Genomic DNA, 23,721 nt, shown 5'->3' with positions numbered 1-23,721 from the left:
TGGTGCTTTGCTGTGAAGCTGTCTCCACCGTGATAGCCTGATAACTTGAAGGCTGTGTCGCTGATCGTGTCGGCGTATTTATAGTCGTTCATCAACGACTGTAAAACGTGTTTTGGAGCTGTCTGACAAAACTGGCTAATAAAGTGTGTTTCGATACTTCATCAGGTAGTGCCGTTGTTATTCACTCTAAATCTACGAACCCCGTACGAACGTGAAGGAAGAAAATAACGTAACAAATGGTGTCAGAAAAGAAGAACGTAACAGTACATTATAAAGTTCCTTATATAATTATACTTTTCTACCAATGACATCAATAGTAGAAGTATTTAGGATAATGTATGTAAGAATCAATCAGATATGTAGGAATCAATATTACAAGTATGTACACTATAGTGATATGTACGTAAGGATAAAGTCGCGTACCTGAAAGGTAGTATAAAGCTTCTTGTCATGTAAATTGCACAAACTGTTTCAACTACTATTAGAAAATTTTTTTTTCTTTTTAAAAGCATTACAAAATTTCATATTTCTTTAGAATTCTCAGAAATTTTTTTTCGTGTAAATAATAAATATTTTATTGTATTCCTTTTAAGTTAAGTAAATATTTTTACAAATATATACACGGCTGTTAGCTTCCAAACTACTTCATGTATCAAAATAGTTTTTAACTTCCATCTGTAAATCAAAAACTATAGCAACACAAAGCTAATAGATTTCAGTTTAATTTTAAATTTGTATAGTAAATTTTGGTGGCATCCCCCTCTCCAAACTTAACAATAACGTCTCTGCTTTTCACATGAAAACAACGTTTCATAGTAACTGAGAATATTCTGAATAAAATATTAGCGAGACTTTTAGCCAGAAGGGATAAAATAATCGGCTTAAGTTAAATTTCGCACTAATTAATCTTTAATTAGATAAACTGACCTGGAGAATACAGAACATATTCCGATATCATTTAAATTACTAATTCCTGTAGGAATTGAATTTATTTCAAATTAACTCTTGACAATTGCAGAAGGATTGTTTATGGCCGGCAGTAGAGAGAATCTGCATAATATTTACTGCAAAACAATTAGGCACTAAAATATTCTCTCAGCCTTCTGATCCATTTATTACTTCGCTTATATGCCGTCTTTCCACAATACAAATAGGCCCACCAGCGACCGAGCGGTAAAGTCGCTGAACACTGGTAGTTCGGTCCTAGGTTCGAATCCCACGAACGGGCTGGCTGCATGGGTGTTTTCGTGGTTTTCCCCATGTGTAACGTGTATACGAGCCAGTTTCCCTTAGAAAGTCCTCCACGGAAGGCATCCCTTCCCTTAGGCAGATAGCCCTAGTGTGCTTTGCCTTAATTAAATACACCACACCACACCACACCACAATAAAAATATCGCCTGAGAAATATGTATGGACTGAAAGGAAGTAAGGATAAAGATGTTCAAGGGAAGGTGGATCTGAGTTTTACTAAAATAGACTGGCTGCCTCCAGCCAATGAGCTCGGTTTCAAGCCTGGGATTAAACACAGTTGTTTGTGACTGTAACAGCTTTTCGAACCGTGCGTTTGAATTCTATCAATCAAAAGTCTTTTCGAGATGTTGCATGTAAGGAACGAGAGAGAAGAGACTCTCCGATTCCATTCCCCTGGCAGACTTAATTCAAAATTGTATGTAGGTTAGACATGTATTTTTCGTGAGGTTTGCCTTATTAAAACAATCCACCCTTCAATTCGAAAATGAAAGCGAAACTACTGAAAAATATAAATCACTTCTGTAATCTTAAATAACGAATTTTGTTATTTGCATGAGCCTGGTTTGAATCCTGGAGAGGGCATGTATGTTTGCAAGCGTATCATGTGTGCAGTCGAAAGTCCTATCTAGAGGTTTGTGGTTAGGAAATAGGGTAGAAGACTTCGGACCGCCCTGCAAGGTGTCCTCTCTCAAATTTGAGGTGAAACTCCACAGTTAGCGAGACGGGATTATATCTGTACGAATTCTGATGAATTTCTGGTGTACCGCCCACTTCTACCTGTTTGCATTAGCAAAAATAGTTGTACGGCTTTATATCTGAGTTGTTATAAATAAATTAAATCTTACTCCCCTTCCCAATGGGCCGGGCTCTTGCCGTTTATAAGCGCTGGCCACTACTAAGACCGGAAGCTATGGTCAGTTTACTATAGAAGTACCTAACAGGTGGGCCACCTTTGCCTCCTATGAAGAAATGGACAAATTGTATCTATGCATATAAATAAAATCGCTTTATCTTAACTCAAAAGCTTTAAGATTTTGAATTAAGATCAACAAAAATTGATGATATATGTTTACGTAAATACTATACTTCGATAATCATAATCTCGATTGCGGTTACTTTTATAAATCCTCTGCTTTGACCGAGAATTTAACCCAGTGCTGCAGGAATTGTCAACAGGTTGAGATCTTAAGCCGCAGTTAACAAGACCTTTATCATAATTACCACCTTTCCTATTCTATTTTCTTAAAAATTTCCTTGTTAAAAGCACCTTTATTTATACACAGCGAGTACTATAATAAACATTCATTTAATTTTTCAAGTTTCAGTTCTACTAAGGAATGAAATTCAAATAGGTTTGACGTCTAGTCAATAAGTAATTCTTATGTGCAATATAATGCTCTTCAATTTCCTTTAATGCCTAAATAATTCACAAAATTTCTTTTATATTCATTCTTAGGTTTAAGAACCTGTTTTAATTATAGTATTTCTAACTGAATATGTAGTAAAAATTACACCTTAATGATAATAGTTTAGGACTTCATAAAACTTTCTGTGATATATAATTAAAATCCCGTATTTGAAACTAACGTAGAAATTAGAAAAGCTTCAAAGATCCAAATCTGTAAGAAAGGAGATTATAACGCTCATATCTGTCACTATATGGCGTTTAAGGAAAGAGCATTAAAAATATAATAAATAGTAAACCTACTTGCTGAGAATTCTATATTAAAAACCGTGGTTACTCATTAATAAGGAGATTTAAACCAATTACTTACAAAACTGTTTAATAAATTTCATAGCTACGTTTAAGGCAGGTTTTGAGGCAAAATAATTCTTTTCCAAAAAATATATTAGAATAACCGAAGAATCTGCACAGTTTTCATCCCATTTTAGGGTTCAGTTTATCTTTTAAAATTAGTCTTAGAAGTCTTAAAATTTAATCACTTAACAAACTGCAGTTACAAACTTTACGTATTATCTACTACATACTTAAAATCTTTCATCTTTCTTAAGACTTTCAAATAAATACTTAATACCTTTTAATGCTTTCAAAACAGAATTGAAACATGAAATAGAAGTTTGGAAAAAGGCTTACAGCTCTTTATCCGGGTATTCAAGAGATGAAGACACCGTGCGAGCCATCTTGAGACGAAAAATTACGGTACTTGAAACACTACTTAGGAAGAAACTCTATGATTCCAAGTAAGCCACAAATTAATCTTTATAATTCACGTTATTATTTTTTTTTTAGATTGGAAGGGTTTTGATTTACGCAGCTCCAAAAATAACTCATGATATTCCAATTCTTTTAATAATAGTCATCTTTTCGAAATTGCTTTTTAGCAATTAGCAATAAATTTCTTGTTTTCGTCAAATGAAATAAAAAATGTTGTCAGAACTGGTTTTGATTTTAGTTAATAGTTAAGCTTGCATTAAAGTTAAACATTGTCGCAGCTTCTCTGTTTCATGTCTTCAGACTAGAAGTATGCAAATTCAGATCACACAAAATAGCTTAAGATAGGTTAAACTGTAACTTATGCATACTGGAAAAGGCCTGAGTATTGCCTCGGAGAAAATTGGCACTAGTTCAATTGGTCAGCGATTTCCGCTGGTAGCAGTAGCTGTGTTGCTCTCTTCCGAGAGAGTGAATGTGAGTTTCTCGGTTGACAGGAAACAATCAGAAAGTAGAGGGCCCACCAGCGGCTGAGCGGTAAAGTCGCTGAACACTGGTAGTTCGGTCCGAGTTTCGAATCCCGCGAACGAGCTGGCTGCATGGGCGTTTTCGTGGTTTTCCCCGTGTGTAACGTGTATACGAGCCAGTTTCCCTTAGAAAATCCTCCACGAAACGCATCCCTCCCCCTAGGCAGATAGCCCTCGAGGTTTTGCCATAATTATACAAACAAACAAAAAAATCAGAAAGTAGATTGTTTCAGCTTTGATAACGGTTTATCGATAAGTTAATCCACTATGTTGTGTTGTGGAATTTAGCCGTAATCCATCAGGAATGTGTAAATAAATAATTACTGAGTTTAATATGTGAGTGAAAGATAATTAGTGGTCAGAGCGATAATTCCCTAACAAGAAAATAGCTCCCCAGGGTGTGCACTTAAGTGTGTAAATTGTAAAGGTTTAATAGTGGAGTCATTACTTTAACCCATATTATGTAAGAAAACGTTTCGTGTAATATAGGTACCACGAAGTTCCTGACCCAAAGGTAAAAGTACTGATTTTCCAACAAATTAGGCCACAGCTGTTGAGTTAATAACTAACAACATATGACTCAGAAGCTTCAAAGCATCGTCGTGAGCACACTGCTGCGAAAGGATGCCATAATGCATAATATGAATATAGTAAAGAGTTTGCGAGAGTGTATCAAGTTCTTTTCTTTTGTCCAAGGCTTATATCATTTAGTAGATAGGGCATTTTTCCACGTTTACAGATCAGACAGCAACATTCAAGAGAAAAACAAATGTATGCGATTTTGATACTAGCGGCTTTGATACTTGAGCTGAAAACTTTTACCTTAAGTTGCCTATCATCTTCTATCTCTCAAGTTTTAAATTTATCTTTGAAGTAAAGTCGTTTCCTGTAGCATAAGTCTAACAAGAAAGCTTAAGTGGCAAGTTAAATTTTCAGAGAATGAAAGAAAGTGACAAATATGTTGTATGAAAAAAAAAATTTCTCGTTGGCAACTGCAATGCTGAGTCACATCTGTTTTAAAAGTCGTGACTAAAATCGTTTGTCGTTAAAAATCATATGACATTTATGGACCCTTGACTAAGGGAGTTTTAGTGCTATGTAAAGCATATACTGAAAAGAAACCATTCGAAAATTTGCAGAAGGTATCGACACAAGCAATTAATATCCTTTCAATACTTTTGATCAAGTAAGCATGAGAGACTTTCTCGCAAGACTGCAATGATAACAGCGGTTTCCCTGATGTTAAATTTAAGCAAAAAAGACGGTAACTAAAACCCATTGACATTATCAATGAAATAAAACGAATGCGGTAAGAATCTACTATCACCAAAAGTAAATCTAATCTGTAGCTATATATGTTATGCTCACAGATAAAAGAATCATTTACAATACGAGAGAAATTTCTGTTAAACCGTTAATGAGATAGAACAGCTGACAGATTTGCCTTAAATTACCTCTAAGAACAAAGGATTTTAACGTGTTGAGAACTTTCCATGAAATTCCTGAAGATATTTTTCAGCATAGAATTGTGCCTGTTGTTAATCTTTAAAATATTTTCCAGATGAAAAATGTCGAGAATAAAACTGTCTATTTTGTTATTCGACTGTTTTGCTAAAACAGGGCAAAATATTTTATTTTTACCTAGTGTAAATGCTTGCTGCATGTGCTGTGTCTGATGTAGACCGCATAAAATATATGATGAGATTCCCGGGACCATTTCCATAAAATTTGACCAAGAACGATACTTTTGGGGCCTATAATTTTCAAGAAAAATGGGAAAGTATTTTTTGTATCCTGTATTCGTAAAATAAGCTTTATTGGAATATTATATTTTATGAACATATGCATATCGTATTGCGTTTATGCAAGATGCTGAAACAGAACCCCACGTATATTTAGACATACTTAGCGCATGGTGTAATAAACTCGACCATCTATGTGACGTCCGCAAAAGTGAACAGAGTGTGAAGCCGACCAATTAAGTCTCTTTCTATAGTAAGTGGATGTTTGACACTTCATTTCTATCAGGTAGGCTACCAGAAGGACCTCAACGTCCGTCCAATGACTTAAGTATTCCTTGTCCAATTAAACATGTGCATGGGAATGAAATGTGCTAGTCTTCTCTCATGCTGGAACTATAGGGCTGAAACATTTAACATATAGTATATATATATACATCACATATGACTAACACACTTTTCTTTCGCATTTTGTTCGAAAATTATGTATTGTACAGTATTGTTACGAATTTTGTATGTATGAAAATAATTCTAGTAAAGTTATATATGAAATTGTCTTTTGTATAATGCAGTGCTCCGCAACCTTTTCTCACCTGCGACGCACAAAAAATCTTTCTGGAATTTCGTGGCACACCAAAGAGTTCCGAGTTATCAAGGAAGTGCCGAAAAAATTCAAATGCTGACACACTTACAATCACACACACAACCACACAACAGTGAAATGTATAAAAACATTTAAAATAGACATTATTAAGGAAAAAATTTTTCATTGTGTATTAATTACATGATAAAAAATTGCAAAATGTCAAATACATGTATTTGATTGCGGCACACCTATATCCTACTCATGGCACACCGCTTGCGGAGCACTGGTATAATGTATCATGTAATGCTTGAAAAAGGGAAGCTCAGGCGGTACAGGTCAATTAAACATTGAGGTAAGTGGCCAAGCTGGCTATGGTTTTGGCAACAAATCTTCGTTGCCAAGTTTGGCGAGAAATAGTCAAAAGTCACAAAAATTGGCGAAAAATTCGCGACATTTTGGTTCGGTCTCTGTATAACTGTAATTGGTACTATAATTGAATAAATATAATTGATACCTATGTGTAACTGTAATCGTATCCTACCCTTGTATGTAACTTTAAAACGTATATGCCTTCCAGTAATTTTGAAAAATGGCGGGTACTAGCGATTTCTCTGTGAATGGAGGAAAATTGTACAAGCCCGGAAAGAATATCAGCTCTTAGATTTACCGCTTATGCTTTTGGGGAAAGTTCTAAAACTGTAAAGCGTTTCTTTTGGGGAAATTAATTCTATCACGCTATCATCGATCCAGTGTGCATTCAATCCATTACGAACCCGTACCACGCAACATTATGTTCTGAGGTAATTTTCGAGACAAAAGAAGCGAGAAATCTTGCGGTGAAGAGTTTATGCCGTCTTGATGTACATTAAATTTTAATGAAGTATTTACAATATGTCTATCTTGAGTCCAGCTAGTCTTGTGTAACGATAATGCACATAGAAGGTATTGGAAGTTACTTTGTCTCCAATTCTGCCTTGTTCCCGCTAGACCCAAACCGCAAATAACTAATTCACCGTTTACTTCCGAGACAGACTCGTCGATTTGAAAAGTGTCGTCAGTAGGTTTGAACCGTTTAAATAATCCCAAATAATATCAAAGGCTATTGCCCATCCTAAATACCCAAAAAATTATGTAATATATATATATGTGTGTGTGTGTGTGTGTGTGTGTGTGTGTGTGTGTGTGTGTGTGTGTGTGTGTGTGTGTGTGTGTGTGTGTGTGTGTGTGTGTGTGTGTGTGTGTGTGTGTTCTTTCTCCAAGCCTTTTCCTTCGAGTAATTGGAGAATGTGTAAATTGTAAAATAAGAAAATAAATCTTATATGTAAAATATAAAATAGGAAAATAAATCTCCAATAAATTACTAAATTAGCAATAGCTCATAAAATGTAATGGTACTATTCTGTTTTGAGGGCCGTAAGAAATGTATGCGCAAAAGCGCCAAATCTAGCAAATGCGCCCATTTAACAGCGCGCCAAGTCTAGCGTACGCGTTGATTTCAGATTGCGTTAAGTTTATACAGTTCTATATATCTTAAGACGCCATTGAAATACTAATTTAATTTTTAAATTCTTTTTTGATATCCTATGGATTTAACAATTTGGGAATTGCCCATGACGAAAAGTCGGGAATAGAATTTTGGGTAAAGTGCAGATCACCCACTGCTTGACGCGTTTGTAAGAACTGCACATACTCGGTATCCATGTGCACATCGACCTATTTTCACTTAAAAAAAATCCTAGAATTGCACAAAAATGGCACTGCACACACCCTTGACTTTATTCATATACACATCAACCTATTTTCACTTAAAAAGTAAAAGAAAATTGACAAAAATCCACTTGTTTTTACCCTTGTAAAATGCGGCAATCAAATAAGTGAGCGATTCTGCACTTTATCGAGAATATTTTCAAAGAAACGGTGCATCATTCATTATAGAAAATTGCGTTTGAACAACCAACGAGATGAATTATTCTTTAGCGATAAGTTGATAGCGAAATAGCAATGCAGGCATCCATTCAGTTATGTTTAGCAATTTTTATATAAATTATAATAATGATCTGAAATAGTTTACTCTCATGCTTCCATTCAGTCATGTTTAGCCTTTTTCATATAAATTATAATAATAAAAAAGTATTATATGAAATTAACTTTTCATCTAAATTAAAACATCAATCTTAGATAGTTATTTATTATTATACTTCCTTTCTTGCCGCAATTCTTTTAGGCAGCAATGGCATCAAGGATAATTTGGCGATTTTTTACGGCCCTAGAAAACAGAATAGTACCAATTTCTTCTTTAGATTTTTATATATGTTCCTTCTAGCATCTGCAATGTACCAAAATGTCTCTCGACTGCGTCACTTCTAAATCAATCCATTCATAAGACTTAATAACGCTGATGATGTAACTAATTTGGAGCTTGAACTCGAAATTTCGAGAACTGAAACCTTTCTCTTGGCGAGCTGCAATGTTGCATAACTCGCAATTTGTTCTCAGTAAGAAGTGTAATCTCTGTAATATCTCTGCTCAGTAAGATGCTGTTTGCCGCTGCTTTTCCTAACACAACCAAATCTAAAATGTAACTGTGTTGAAGCAGGCACGATTAGTGTGCCAAGTCAATTGCGTCAGTTGAAATAAAAATGAACATTTAATCTGTGTCAAGTGCCATTCTACGCCATCAGTATCACAAAGTACTTTTCATCACACACACATATATTTAATATATATATACACACATATAAATAATATTGTATTGAGGTTCAGAGATACTAACGATAATTTTTTAATACACGAGTCTGTTTCAAGGAAAACGGTGAAGCGAATAATTAACAATTTCATTCACTAATAAAAATTGAGTAATTTTTTACACTAAATAATTTACGTACCTTTAATCACTCTGTAGTATAATATTGTACAGATAATAGTGAGACATTTAGAAAGAAAATCCCTACCTGAACTATACACATTATGAAATTATAAATATTTTCATCAGTTAGATTACGTTATAATAAATGACTGAAGGCTCGCAACATAAAAATTAAAAGCAAATAAAAATCTTTGGTGTCAAAGGTAAGTATGAAGGCATCGCTAAGTAGTAATATATATTGCTATTAAAATGGGTAGATCTAATACACTGATAACTTGATTATAGCACTGACTAAAATTAAGCTGAAAATTATGCTGTGCAGTTTGGCAACAGCTGTGAAAGAGATTAATATTTATTTAATAATGTTAAGAACATGGAATATTGATTTGCTTCAGCAATTCACTTGATTTAAGATTAATAATAATGCCTGATTACTTTTCCAGAATTTCGGAAGATGATTACAAAGCAAGTTTAAAAGAGTTGACTTCAACGGTAAGTGCAGCAATAATGTTCCTAAATACAAAAATAATGTTCCCACATGGTTTCCATCAACATAACATTCCGCTGCAATTCTTGCTAACTGTCTAATTAGCTGGAGCGTTGCAATTTCCTAAGCTGTAACTAATTCTAGTATTACACTTTACCGAGGTTTAATAGAATTTCTAACTCAGTTATGCTTCCTAAGGATAAAAATTGAGACATTAAGATGCATTCAGACTTTCATGATGAATTCTAATTTGGCGATTTCCTTCTAATTGCTTTAAAACTTTCATTAATACTTCTGGAACGTGTGCAAAATGGAAAATATCACGAATTCCTCGCACAAGCTTAAATGTATTGGAAGAGTTTTGCATGGGAAACTAAGGAAATCTTCCGACTTCCTTAATTCGTTAAGTTTGCCTTCAAGCATCACTGCATTAAGTGAAATGCTGTCCTAGGGCATATTCTCGCTAGCATCTGTTGGTTCATGACTGCTATCTGTACTGTACTCGCTAGTTGTTTGGAAGAAGAATTTTCATGCAGCCAAATAAGAATTAATAAAACGCCTATTTGTTCGCCCATTAGACTCACCGTATCGTTCCGAATGTTATCACATTTCAGATTTTGAATGCTTACAGTAATGAACATTTTGAATGCTTACAATATACAACATTTAATGAAAATAATCTTGTGTGGGAAGGGATGTATAAACAAAATGTCTTTTAATTCGTGATAGCGGAAAAAAATCTCAATTAGTAAAATAGTTACAATATATACAAATATATATACATTTGCTTCAATCATGCACCCATTTAATTAAAAGCACAGAATTCCAAGCCTTTTTGGAGATTTTCTGGCTTAAGATAGTTTGTTGGTCCAGAACATCGGTGTAGTTTATGTAAGAACAAGTATACTGGCTTACGTCATATTTCTCTGCGTGTTATCTTCATAATTCAAGATTTTGAGAAAAATGTTATGGAATAATGTTAAGAAAAATGTTGATAAATATGATTGCTAATGGTTCTGTCTTAGATTAAAAGCCACTGAGATTTGTAACTGGCCCCCTTTTGAAAATGTTTTTGGAGCATATATCAGTAGATTTTACACACAGTAAAAGCATTGAAATTTTTTATTTTAATTAACTAATAGTAAGAGTGTTTTAGTAACTGAAATGTTTTGCTGAATGACAAAGGTATAATATAAGTTATGCAGAAAACTCTTAACAGCTTTTAATGATATCAGAGTTCAGAGGGGAGATGAATTCGTAGAAAACTTTCCAAAGGAAATTGGTTTGTATTCGCATTACACATGAGGGAAACCACGAAATCCAACTATGCAACTAGTCAATTTGCTTGCATCCGAACCCGAGCAGAATTACCGGCCTCACCAGTGGCCGAGCGGTCAAGGGCCTCTGAGCTAAGTACTAGATAAGGTTTCTAATCTCTGATAGTTTATTCTAGCAGAGTTCCAGTTCAGCGGGATAGGCATTCTGCATAGTCGTTTTCCTAATTTTTCCATATGTAACATGAATACCAACTAGTTTACCTCAAATACTGGAAGGACCCAGGGATCGATCCCAGGCAAAAGCGTTAGTTGGTTGGTTACGTGATTTTCCTTGTACGTAAAGTGAATACGACAATAGAAAGTCTTCCACAAAGTCATTTTCTCCCTTAAGGGGAGTTTATATTTCTCCGAGTAACTTGCAGAGAGCCCCTCGCTACGGCGTCTCGAATCGAGTGAGCGGACCTGTAATCTGATAGATTGTTTAACCAATCAAAGCGAACTGACAACTTCCCTGCGTTTGTCAGTTGCAGTGCTTGAAATTTGCGAAGCAATTTCTCACAAATTAATTTCTGTTCTCAGAGAAAAAAAAAAAAAGAAGAAAAAAAGAAAAAAAGAAAAAAAAAAGAAAAAAGAAAAAGAAGAAATGGCTGTGTAGTTCACCGTGATGAATTAGAAGCACTAATTCAATTTTTAAATGAACTTTGGGGCGAGGATATCCAAACTACAAAACCTTCATCAGATTGGGTGAAGGATAGTTTGAAACTTTATTTGGGAATGGTGACTCCACTTATTCACAACAAAAAATACGATCTTTCGAAATGCTCTGCCAGCAGAATTAAAACTGAAGATAACGTTTCAGTTTCTGATGGGTGACTCCTACAGTTCTCCACAATATTTATTTTGAGTGCCAAAATGCACAATCAGCATATTTATTCCGGAAGTGTGGGAGGCCACTTTTGTGTAAGAGGTTGAGCGAAAATTATTAATCTTTTGCGTAAACTCTCCATTTCCTCATACGCCTTCTGCTGGTGATTTTTATCTTAATACTTCCGACTGATCGTTTGTTAAAAAAAAAAAAAAAAAAAAAAAAAAAAACTTGTTCTAAATAAAAAGGAAATTCTATAAACAAAACTTTAAAATTTTAAATTATGTTTTATTTGGTGTAATTGGCCATGAGTAAAAACGGATAAAAAAATCAAATGTTTGCCCTTTCATTTATTTTTTAATTGAAAACTATTTTATCGGGTAGTTGAATAACAAATAATTTAATTCTTTTTTGATTAAAGAAAATTCAGAAAATAAACAATACGTTTAAAATAAATATTTTGAATCTAATACCCTAATTTAATTTTCTTTTATGTTTTTTCTACAATATCAAAAACTTAAATTCATTCTGATCGGTAGTGATATCCACGTTATATTTAGGTATTAGTAAACAATGGTTGTAATATTCAGATAGCGAAGTATTCCTTAGCACTTCATAGTTTGACTATCGCTCCATCTCGGAATTTTCGACATGATGAAAAAATTGAGCACTACGAGTCTGCGAACACTGCTCGGAGCTACTTCCCGGATAGATTTTCATCTGGTTTGAAGCAGAAACGGAACCGCTGGCTCATCTTCCCTACGTTTAAGTTCGGGCGAAGTGAGCGTTTACATTATAAAAGAAACCGTAGCAAGAGGCTTGCTACGAGTCACTCGGAGAAATGTAAACTGGCCTTTACCCAAGTAGCCCTCATATGCTTTGTCATATTCAAGTAATCTAACCAAACCTAAGTCTTAAAATTTAGGTCATCGAGCATTCCTCTCTCGTAGGCAGTCATAGGGTGCTTTGCAGTAAACAAAATAATTCAATCTTAAAGCGTTTATATTTATACTTCTTTCATTAAATTCTACATCTTATTTAAAGAAACTTTGCAACTAAATTTTTGTATCTGTGATACGTACTTGAAGGTAAACCTAGTCTCAATTTATGAACATTGTTACATTAAAGAATTTGTATTGTTAATAAGAGTTAATTTCATAAAAGACATTATTTTGTAAAGATTATTAATTTTTTATTTTTAGGAAATAATGTCAGATTTGCGCAAATCTTATCTCTAAATTAACTCTAATCTAATCTCTTCTTAAATTTCAGCATTTAATGTGCAAATATTGAAATTTTAAAATTACTTTCAAGCTGAAATGTTGCATTCAGTTTTCAACTTGAAAATATAATACTGAATATTTCCATCTTCTTTTTAAAATATTTATATGTATGCTATTCTGATTGAAATAAAGGAAATGCTTAAAAAAAAAGTTTAAAAGTTTGCAAATGTTTATATTCCCTTTTAATTCATTTTTTGTAGAAAAGGGCAATGTTTCCCTTTGGGGGATATCTATGCTTCTCTTTGGCTGTATGAAATACTATCATTGTAATGAAAACTTTTCTATAAATATACTACCTTTTTACAAAATCAAAAGTTGTTCTCTCTAAGTAAACACACAGAATACTGGATTTCTCTTTCCATGTGAAGCTTTTGCAAAGTTTATTCAACATGTCGACATCCATTGAACCTTAAGATTTATTATTGAGCATCTTTTGATGTTATTTCTTTTTTTCCAGGATTAAATGTAAAAATGTAAGTGTGCTTAAAAGAGACTTTTATGAATCTTCTCAAGAAGACTTCGTTTTCAAAGGGAAAAAAAGGAAAACTCTTTTGAAATTTCCCTGGAAAAAGCAAAAAAAAAGGGGGGGATTGTAAAAGGACATTTGTTGCAGTCTGAGTATTAGATAAAAAGCAGGTCAAATAACTGAAAAATTTGATGTCCTGTTAAATAATTCATAATGTGTTTTAATGCAGAGATTTACATTTTTAAGAGCAGCTCTGTGATGAAATATGACTTTTCCATAATCTACCGATTCTTTAAACAGAAGGATGAAAGTGGAAGGAAGTTCTAACGTCTAAAGTGTACTTAATGGTGCATTATATTATAATAATGTAGAATCGGTATTTAGTGTCTAGGAATATGATTTCTGTAAACTTACTTCTTAGGTGGCTGTCTAGGGGCTAATAAACTAGTCCGATTTATGTAAAACTTGAATATTTAATGAAACATGAATAGTTGCAACAAACTACAAAGTAATTACATACGTAGAAGGAAATAGGTGAGATTATTTACAAATGAAGAGAAGGAATAGTTTTTAATATGCAAACATCTTTCTTCATCTTTCTTTCGTCATCATCTTAATGGCGGAATCGTCTGACTTTGTCATCGAAAAAGTAAAAGATTTACTCTCACAGCTTGTCGCGTCATCCAATTATAATGAACGATGCCATCCCACAATAAAATTCACGTCTTTTTAATGGGAACAATACAGTATAGCACATGCGCATATTTGAAATAATGTATAATTTTATAAATGTCATAGTATTTTTAATAAAATCAATTTAAAATTTTTAATGCATTAAATAATTCCTACATAAAACCATTCAGTTTCTGACATTTCGTATTTGCTAGCATTCTCACAGTGGTGAGTGATTACGCTATTTCGAAGTTGTATATGTCTTTTATGTAACTCAAATTCTCTCCCGTTTCCTTCAGAAAGCTTTCCAAGATAGCATCACTTTTTCAAGTTACTTTTTTCTTCCTATTCACAACTTGGATGCTAATATTCGTAATTAATATGAACTTGCAATAGGACTGCTATTCACAATCTGTTTCAGTACAAAGCACATCAAGAAAAGGCGCGAAAGTAATTGAAGTTTCAGGTTTACGCTATTAATTATTTCACACATGTGAAAACCCCAATGGGAAATTTTGATTCGGATCTTTGAAGCTCTTCCGAATATTCTGAAAAAAAATATTTTAATTAAAATTCAAGAGAAATGTTTAGTAAAAATATTGTATATCTGACAGACTGCATAAAAATGAGTTAAAATTTTGTCTCGGGCAGCAGAAACATTTGCTGTATAATAAATTCACAGTAAAGTGACGTAATAATTACGGCTCCCAACTATGTGAAAACACCAGTTGCTGTAGTTTCTAATGTCAAGAAAGGATTAAATGATTGTGTAGAATACTTAAATTTGTAGAGCTTCCATAATTTTCCTCTTCATGATAGCATTATCGTGATAATATGATATAAGCGTAATAGTATATTTAACAATATATGATAATATAGCACGACGTCAAGTCACAAAACAATTTGTGAAATAAATAAATTTTCCTATGCAAACAACTTTTAAGTTTGCTGAAAATAAACTATCTGACTAACATCATTATTTGTCTGCTGCTTTCTTGAAATAACTAGCATTAATGAGAAAAGATTAAGAAAAATGCTGCTCATTATAATAAAGTATTATGCAGCAAAGTTTGAAATATTTTAATGATGTAAGAAAAAATTTTATTTTATTGGAAATTTTTGCTTCTGAAATTTGAAACTTTTATTCGAATATACTTAAAGCTGAAAATTTATTGATATATAACGGCACTTTATTATAATTAGCAAAAGAGGAAATATCATTTTGTTTCATTATAACACACACTTAGTGGAAAATATTTTTCAAATTAAGCAGAGGTATAAATTACGAATAAACTGTCTTGTCTGCAAATGAACCTACAATTAGCATCCCAGAAATGTTTCATATTTTTATATGATTTATTTTAAATCCAATGCCGCTTTGGAATGCTTAGACATGATAAATTTCACCAGCAGTTAACTAAAATATAAGTTTAAATTCTGGTCAAATACGAGGGTTGGAACTTTAATAGTGGCAACACAGCTGAAAAAACGCTACGCAACAAAAACCAAAGAATATCGCGTATACCACACGTCAACTACATACCTACCTTACCTCTCAGCAAAAAGACTCGTCCTGCCTACGTCACGCGCATGCGGAGTGACGCGAAGAATGAATCCTTGTATTAGCTCGCGGTCTAAAGTAAGTGTTGTCAGTATGTTTTCAAAACAAGAACAACGATGTTGGATAAAAATTGAATGTGACAGAGGTCGTACAGCACGGCACAGTGTCATCAAGGGCTTCAAGAGGCTTGCGGGGAATCTGCATTGCCTTACAGAAATGTAGCAAGATGGCTGAAAGCATTCAATGAACGACGCCGAAACGTGGCAGACATGCTGCGGCCAGGTCGTCCGAGTGTCAGCGATGCAGACGTGCAAGCTGTTGCCGCACTAATGGACAGTGATCGCCGCCAAACGATTCGTCAGCTGGCCGGACAAACAGGAATAGCGCATACGACTGTGCTGCCCATTCTGAAGGAACGCCTGTCCATGAGAAAAATTGCTTCACGATGGGTTCCACATCAATTGACAGAAATGCAGAAATGGCTACGATACGATGCTGCCCGAACCCACCTGGAGCGCTATGAGAGCGAAGGAGATGCTTTTTTACGCCGTATCATTACGCTGGATGAGACTTGGGCCCGATCGTACCAGCCAGAACTGAAACACCAATCAAACGAATGGCGTCATCACGCGTCACCGCGACGTTCGAAATTTCGTCAGAACCCCAGCAATGTGAAAGTTATGGTGATTCTCGTGTACGACTGTGATGGTGTCATCCTAACGCATACCGTTCTCCCACAGCAGACCGTCACTGCGCAGTATTACTGCTCATTTTTGGAGTACAATCTCCGACTAGCTTTGAGAAAAAAACGGCGACACTTTCTGCAGAACGCTCCTCTCATTTTGCATGACAATGCTCGGCCGCATGCAGCGCAAGCTGTGACTAATTTGTTCAAGCGATGGGGCTGGGAAGGGCTTTACCATCCACCATACTCCCCAGATCTAAGCTGTTATGACTATGACTCAATTCCTAAGATGAAGGAACCACTTCGTGGCACTCGCTTCCAAACTGTTCCTGAGATTCTTGCGGCAGTAGACCGGTCCATTCAAACTATCAACAAAAAAGGCGCTGCTACAGGTATTCTGCGACTTCCACGTCGTTGGAAACGGGTTGTACACAATGCTGGCGACTATATTGAAGGACTGTAAAACATGGTGACATGAATCACTTTTGTATTCCTTGTAAATAAATAGTTGCCACTATTAAAGTTCCAACCATCGTATATTTAATTACTGTTAAACCATTGATAGTGCAATCCTCAGAAACACTGCTAAAAGACACAAATCCATCTAGAGTTGCCACATGCATAACCTTCTATCTGCCAAACTTAAAACTTTATTCGCTCTCAAAACGTACATAATCAACAATAATTGATATCGCAAAGGGAAATAATTCAAATTTATAGTTACTTTCTATCTGAAATTTAAAATTTTGTACTAGCAAGACATTTTTTATTCTACTTTGTTATTCAAAGACATTGACAGCGACATATTAAATTTTTAGATTGGCATTGATTTAAAATAATTCTGATGTGCTCAATTAATCATAAAATAATTTTACTAAAATTAAAATTATTAAAATTTTCTAAGTCGTCAAGTGGAAAGTTTAACTGCTAAGTTTAAGTTGAAAATTTAATTGCTAGTTTCAAAGTCATCAAGTATCAAGCGATGTAAATTTAAGCAATATAAATTTTTTTTTAAGTGTTCTCCGAAAGATGAGAATGCGGGCAAAGTGAAGTGACGGGGGAGAATAGAAACTGATAATCAGCTATAATGACAAGCTTGAGGAAAAAGAAGTATGTCTGACCTGAAAACGTGAACGATAATTATAAAATAAACATGGAATAAAGAGCAAACTCAGAATATAGGAATTCATAAAATTTCTGCCTTATAATTACTACACTTTAAGTTTTTATTAATATTTTTATTCATTTTAATTTCTTTTCTAGCATATCATTCATTTAAAAAGGAAATTTAAAAATAAGAAACGCAAAGTAAAAAAGCATTATTTTCCTTATTCAAAGCATTTCCAAATTTATATGAAAATGACTTAATGTGGCGTTTCTAATTCGCCGTTTAAAACGTTTTATTTACTGAAATGTATAATATTCTTCATAAGAAAACTTGTAGAGGCTTAAAGGTTATTTAAATTAAAATAGTATTGCATTTAATCCAAATATGCTTCAAATCTAGAAATATATTTCCTGTTACAGTTATATATAAAACATCTGTGTTTGGATAAATATAAGTTGTCAGAAGGTTTTAATTTAATGAAACGAGATGCTAATTTCTGCATAAATCGATAAAGAATCCTCTAATAAATAAACATTAATTGCAGATTAAAAACTTAAGGACTCTTTTTCTTCTAAAATCAACGTATCGCAGCGTGAAAAATAATTTTTTAGTGCTTGAACCTTTTTCAAAAGGTAGTTACTCTTTCTAAGTTAACTTACTTAGAAAGAGTAAGTTAACGAAGTAACTTACTCTTTCTAAGAACTCGATATTTTAGTAATGCCTGTCTGTTCCAAAGCGAGAAAACTCTTTCGTTAGAAGAAGCTAATGAGGTATTCTATCATCAAATCCTTCTAACAGTATGATTTTGTTAATTGTGAATGCACACGAAAATGAAATGAAATCAATTGTGTTCAAAGTAATATTGTTAAAATGTAGCATTGTCACCAAAATGTATCGTAAATGATACCGCAAAACGCAAAATTTCAGTATTTCTTACATAGCCTTCAAATTAATACCTTTCAACTGCTATGTGCGGATGTCAAAGGTTTCCAGTTCTTCGGTCAAGTTTTCACAAGCCAGCTTAAAACTCGCGGCACTGCGTCAATGGATTCAAAAGTGCTACAAAGCAATAATTCTAACCTCAGAAATATCAAATTGTCCCACCGTTTAACATCAAGTGAATACGAATCTTGTGTACCTAGATTTGAATTTTTGGTCAAAAAATTCAAGAATAATACCAATGTGAGTAGAGTAATTACTGTAGTACACAATCCATGAATTCAGGTCGTTTTCTACGAATTGCTTCATGCTAAAAGCAGAAAGATGATCTCATATCTACTTTAAAATAAAGCGAAGCTTTCTACCATAATCTCAGCTTAGGTACGATTCTTTCAGTTAGCGTGTATTTTTCAAAATTTAACGAAATCAAATGTTTTTGAAGATATGGCTTTACGTATGTTCTTCAGAATTTTCAAATTTTTTGTGCCAGTTGTGATTGCTTAACTAATTATAGTTGTTAATTTTAAGTATATTTTCCAGTTTAAGGTGAAAAATTCTTCTCTCTTGCTGAAATCTGGAATTGTGATTGGAATTGTGATTATTTTCTTCTTCTTGGAGAGTATTCCTCAACTGAATCTCAGCATAGGTACTGTAATCCTTTAATTATGTTACATTGTTGCCTTTCTTTATCTACATGAGTATATATATGAAAACAGTTGCAAACAAAAAGGACGACTACGTAACTTAAATAGGTACTGTAATCCTTTAATTATGTTACATTGCTGCCTTTCTTTATCTACATGAGTATATGTATGAAAACAGTTGCAAACAAAAAGGACGACTACGTAACTTAAATAGTATTTTGTTAATGCATCCTATAGCATCATGCTGTACTTTTACATATATTCCAGCCATATTTTAGTCCGTGTAACTGAAACACAATTTCAGCATTTAATAATTTTTTATTATTATTTCTGAAACTTTATGAGTAATCCTTAAAACTTTATTCTAACTTCTAAGTGTATGACACTTTTTCCCTGAAAACAAGCCCTTTGATGGAGGCTGAACTTCTTAAAGAAAGAGAAGCAAAGCAGCAATTCGTATTTCAGAGGCTTATTCTCTAGGATGAATGCAATGAATCTGACAGCGAGTAAATTTTTCGTTTTCGAAAATACTCTAACTTATCACCTTGTCAAGCACATCCAATGATAGTAACTTCTACAAAAAATATTTACTTATTGGAACAACGTAATCAAAGACTGGAGACGAAAATTATCACCTAACAGAAGTTTGTTCTTAGCTTATAGATCAGTCCACAGATTCGTTGAGAAATATTTCCCCCTGTGACATTCTTCTTTACAGTTAGAATTATGTTGGCAGGGGATCGTAGTCAGAAAATGTTGGACACCTCTCTTTATTTTCATACCTAGATGATTCTGTTAAAATTTCCTTCAATTTTCTCTATTAGTGACGCTTTAACTGTTTTACTTTCCCCATCCCTCATTTTTGTGGGGAGAGAAAAAAGTTTTTTTATTCTTTGAAATAATACATTATGCTGTATATTCAAGACTTAAATTCAGTAGGAAATCAAAGGAACGTTTTTTACTAAAACTTATTCCAGCCGGAGACCCAAATAAGATGCGGATCAGTAATTTGATTATTTAATTATTTACTGTTAATTGACCAATTTATTAATTTTTTATTTATCTCTTTATTTTAATCAATTTAATTAAGCAGTTAATTTTATTTTTATATTAGTTATTATTAGGCCTTCTATAGGACTCCAGCACTTTCGATTTTAGAAATAATTCTCTGTCTCAATAAAAGATAAAAATATATGCATACTTTACCCCCCATCCAAATGCTTAGGCAATTCTCAGCGAATGAATTCTTTGATTATTTATTGTAATATTAGAGAAAAATATTCTATTGCATAATAAAATATTAAGAAGTTTCTTATTTTAACGTAAAAAGATATATTTCCCAACGACCTGACACTTAGGCAGCTAAACATTCTTCGTAATGACTGACCCTATTGGTTATTTAGTCAATTCTTCACAATGTGTCCCACAGAGGATGGCCAAAATACTTCGGCTAGAAAGAGATAGTTTCGTCATACTTTCAACGGGGCTCGAAAGTATTTTAAGTGCATCATTTCACAGTGTGCCTATACACTTATCTTCTCCGTAATTCGAACGCGCTCAGTATTCGCGTTCGAATTCGGTATAGATGTTTATAATTAGGGAACAATAAAATAACATCAAAAATTTTCAAGTTCTTCTTTGTTCCGCGGTGCTTTTTTTTAAACATTGTGTGGCTAACGAATAGTAAATATTAAAGAAAATCAAATACAAAAGAAACACTTTAACACGTTCACGCGGGCGCGGGCCACCGGTGCCCCGCACTAGTCTGCATCATCGGGCGGCGCGTACCACTGGTGGCCCGCACTAGTCTGTCTTATCGAGCGGCGCGTGCCACCGATAGTACGCATTCGATTGTGTTATTAGACGCTGAAAATTAAAATAATGACAGATTAACGTTTATTTATTATAATAACAATTGTAATTAATAACTATTAGCAAACGTACAACTCGTACACAGGTCTGAGCAGGTAATAATCGCGCGACGCCAGATGAAACACGGCGAAGAACATTAAACTTGAACATTCATGAAAACAATGTTAATCTGGCGTCAATTTTGAATAAAATTCTATCGATATCTAGAGTGTTCAGACACAACTTCCTTTAACTCAGGAAAAAAATTTGACATCATTTATTTCTCTTCGACTGTTATATATTATCATCCATTACTATCTTTATATAAAACTTTAAACTCTGAAATTTCTAAACTCGAAATGACTTCTAAAACTGGTTATTAATTCAGACAGCAGATTTCTGTCAACATGAAATGCAAAATAGATGATTGTACGATAAAATAAATATCTTAATGTAGGTAGAAATATTGTGAATATAATTGCACATTCAGTATTTTCTATGCTAATATTATGATTCTATGTTTAAAGTTATATGTAAAACATGTATAGCTCACCTCCAGATCCGTTATATTAACCAGTACCTGATTGGTAGATTCAATGTATAAATTAGAATGCGGTTAGCCTTCTAGAGTTGCTTTTGTTGATTTCATAAAGTGTGTAATCGAGTATCTAGTTACACTGCAATCAAGTGAACTGCTTATTGTGTTGCAAACAATCTTCGTAGCTATAATTGCTTTCAGCGATTTTATTGCTCCAAACCTTTTATATTGAATTTTATCTTTTCTTATGTGTCTAAATAAACCTTTATCTTCAGGCTCACGAAACTTCTGAAGTTATTTATGTGGCAACAAGACATTAAGATGAGAAGCAGACTGAGACTTAGGCTTTCATCTAAAAATAAAACTGTTAAAAAATTATCTTTATGTGCATGTAATGTAAAAATTGTTCTTGCTTAAAAACCATCCTGAATTCTTCAATAAACCATTTCGAAATCTGCGCACATTCCTAACCGATACTTGGCACAAACATGCATTTTGTTACAAAAGTGAATATTACGTTAAAATGAAGTTCTTAATTGTACGCATAATCATTGAAGTGTAATAAAATTAAAACATTGAAACTATCGTGTAATAGTTACTCAACAATCTAAACTATTCTATTTTACAAATACTTTTTACAATTTTTTGCTATTAAGTAGCTCTAAGTTATCAAAAAATTTCAAATAAATCACTTACACCTACCAGTGTCCTAGGGTAAAGTTGTTGAACACTGGTAGTTTGGTTCCGGAATTCTAAGCCCTACGAACGGGTTGGTTGTATAGGCGTTTTCTAGGTTTTCCCGTTGTAACGTGTATACGAGCCAGTTTCTCTTAGAAAGATCTCCACGAATGTATCCCCCCTTTTTAGGCAGCTAGCTCCGAATGCTTTACCATAATTAAGTAAACCAACCAAACCGTATTTTACATCACAATTACAAAAAAAAACTAGTGGTTTTTCCCTCTTTTCTTTCTTCTTTTCTTGTTTCCTTTTTCAGTTTATTTTATTTTGTGCAGTGTTGATGTATATTAGATCCATGAACGGATTTTAAAGCAAATTATTAGTATTTGCTACAAAAAGAAATGTTTGCTAGTGTATACGCATTATGAAGCACTGAATTAAAAATCAGAATTCCAAAACTGGGAATGAGAGCGTTTGATTTTTATCATTTACATTTATTTTAATAAACCAACCAGAATTTATTTTCTTTTCCTTAAGATTAAGATACAGACAAATAACTGAAAACTTATCCTCTTTTTAACCACTTCTTTAAAATGTCGGCTAATCTTTGGAATATGGTAACAGGTAGTTTGGCGACATTTTGGTAAGGCGATAAAGGTTACTAGGTAGGACTTTAGCAATAATCTGAGAAGTACACAGTTCGAAACACAGATTATTTTGTCTCAGAGAAATGAGAGATCATGAGACATGTAATGTGACATTTTCCGAAAAATTCTGATCGTGATTTTAGCTAATAAGTACTTAGAAACTATTTTTCGCTGCTAAAGTGCAGAATCGCCAACTTATTTGTTGGGCGCTTTTTACAAGAGTAAGAAGAATTGGATTTTTGTCAATTTTCTTTGACTTTTTAAGTGAAAATAGGTCGATGTGTACGTGGATAAAGTCGAGTGTGCGCAATGCCATTTTTGTGTAATTCTGGGATGTTTTTTTAAGTGAAAATAGGTCGACGTGCACATGAATACCGCGTATATGCAATTTTTAGAAACGCGCGAAGCAGTGGACGATTCTGCACTTTCTCCCAATTTTGCACCTAATCTTCGTCATGATTAAGCACTTTTGATTCCTTAAAAGTTCTAGCATAAGCGTAATTCGGCTAGCAGATTGTTGGAGGGGGAAATGCCTTTACTTCGTGAAAACAAAATGGCATCCATAAAAAAAAAAAAAAACTAGCAGGTTTGGTCGCCAAATTTTCGCCAAAAATTCGCCAAGTTACCATAATCCGAAGATTCACCAAAATGTCTTTTCAGCAACCTCACGTGACAACATCTATTGTGCACTAAATAAATTCCGCAGAGGGCGTATGAAATATATGAAAAAATATCTTATAAAATTATTTCGACCCAAATACTTTTTATAAAAGTATATGTGAAAAATATATTGTATTTAATGATTTCGAAAAGTCTGGTTTCGAAAAGTTCTGTTTGAAACGCTTGAGATAGGTATAGTATGATAATTATTTTATTCT

General features: G+C 33.6%; 1 protein-coding gene across 2 annotated transcripts in view; it reads left to right on the top strand.

The window, feature by feature from the left end:
- Positions 1-23,721, top strand: part of LOC118205142 (P protein-like) — a 175,424-nt gene that overhangs the window by 117,775 nt on the left and 33,928 nt on the right. For both annotated transcript variants that reach the window (XM_085818218.1, XM_085818217.1), the window contains exons 13-15: positions 3,309-3,453; positions 9,586-9,634; positions 19,026-19,131. In XM_085818218.1, the coding sequence (XP_085674344.1) occupies positions 3,309-3,453; positions 9,586-9,634; positions 19,026-19,131 (300 nt within the window). The remainder of the gene's footprint in view (positions 1-3,308; positions 3,454-9,585; positions 9,635-19,025; positions 19,132-23,721) is intronic.

The sequence above is a fragment of the Stegodyphus dumicola genome, chromosome 6 (assembly GCF_044657685.1).
Source record: "Stegodyphus dumicola isolate Sdum_Otavi_A_Nest chromosome 6, ASM4465768v1".
NCBI classification, from domain to species: Eukaryota; Metazoa; Arthropoda; class Arachnida; order Araneae; family Eresidae; genus Stegodyphus; species Stegodyphus dumicola.
The sequence above is the reverse complement of the archived record's forward strand: the minus strand, read 5'-3'. Positions and strand labels throughout refer to the sequence as shown.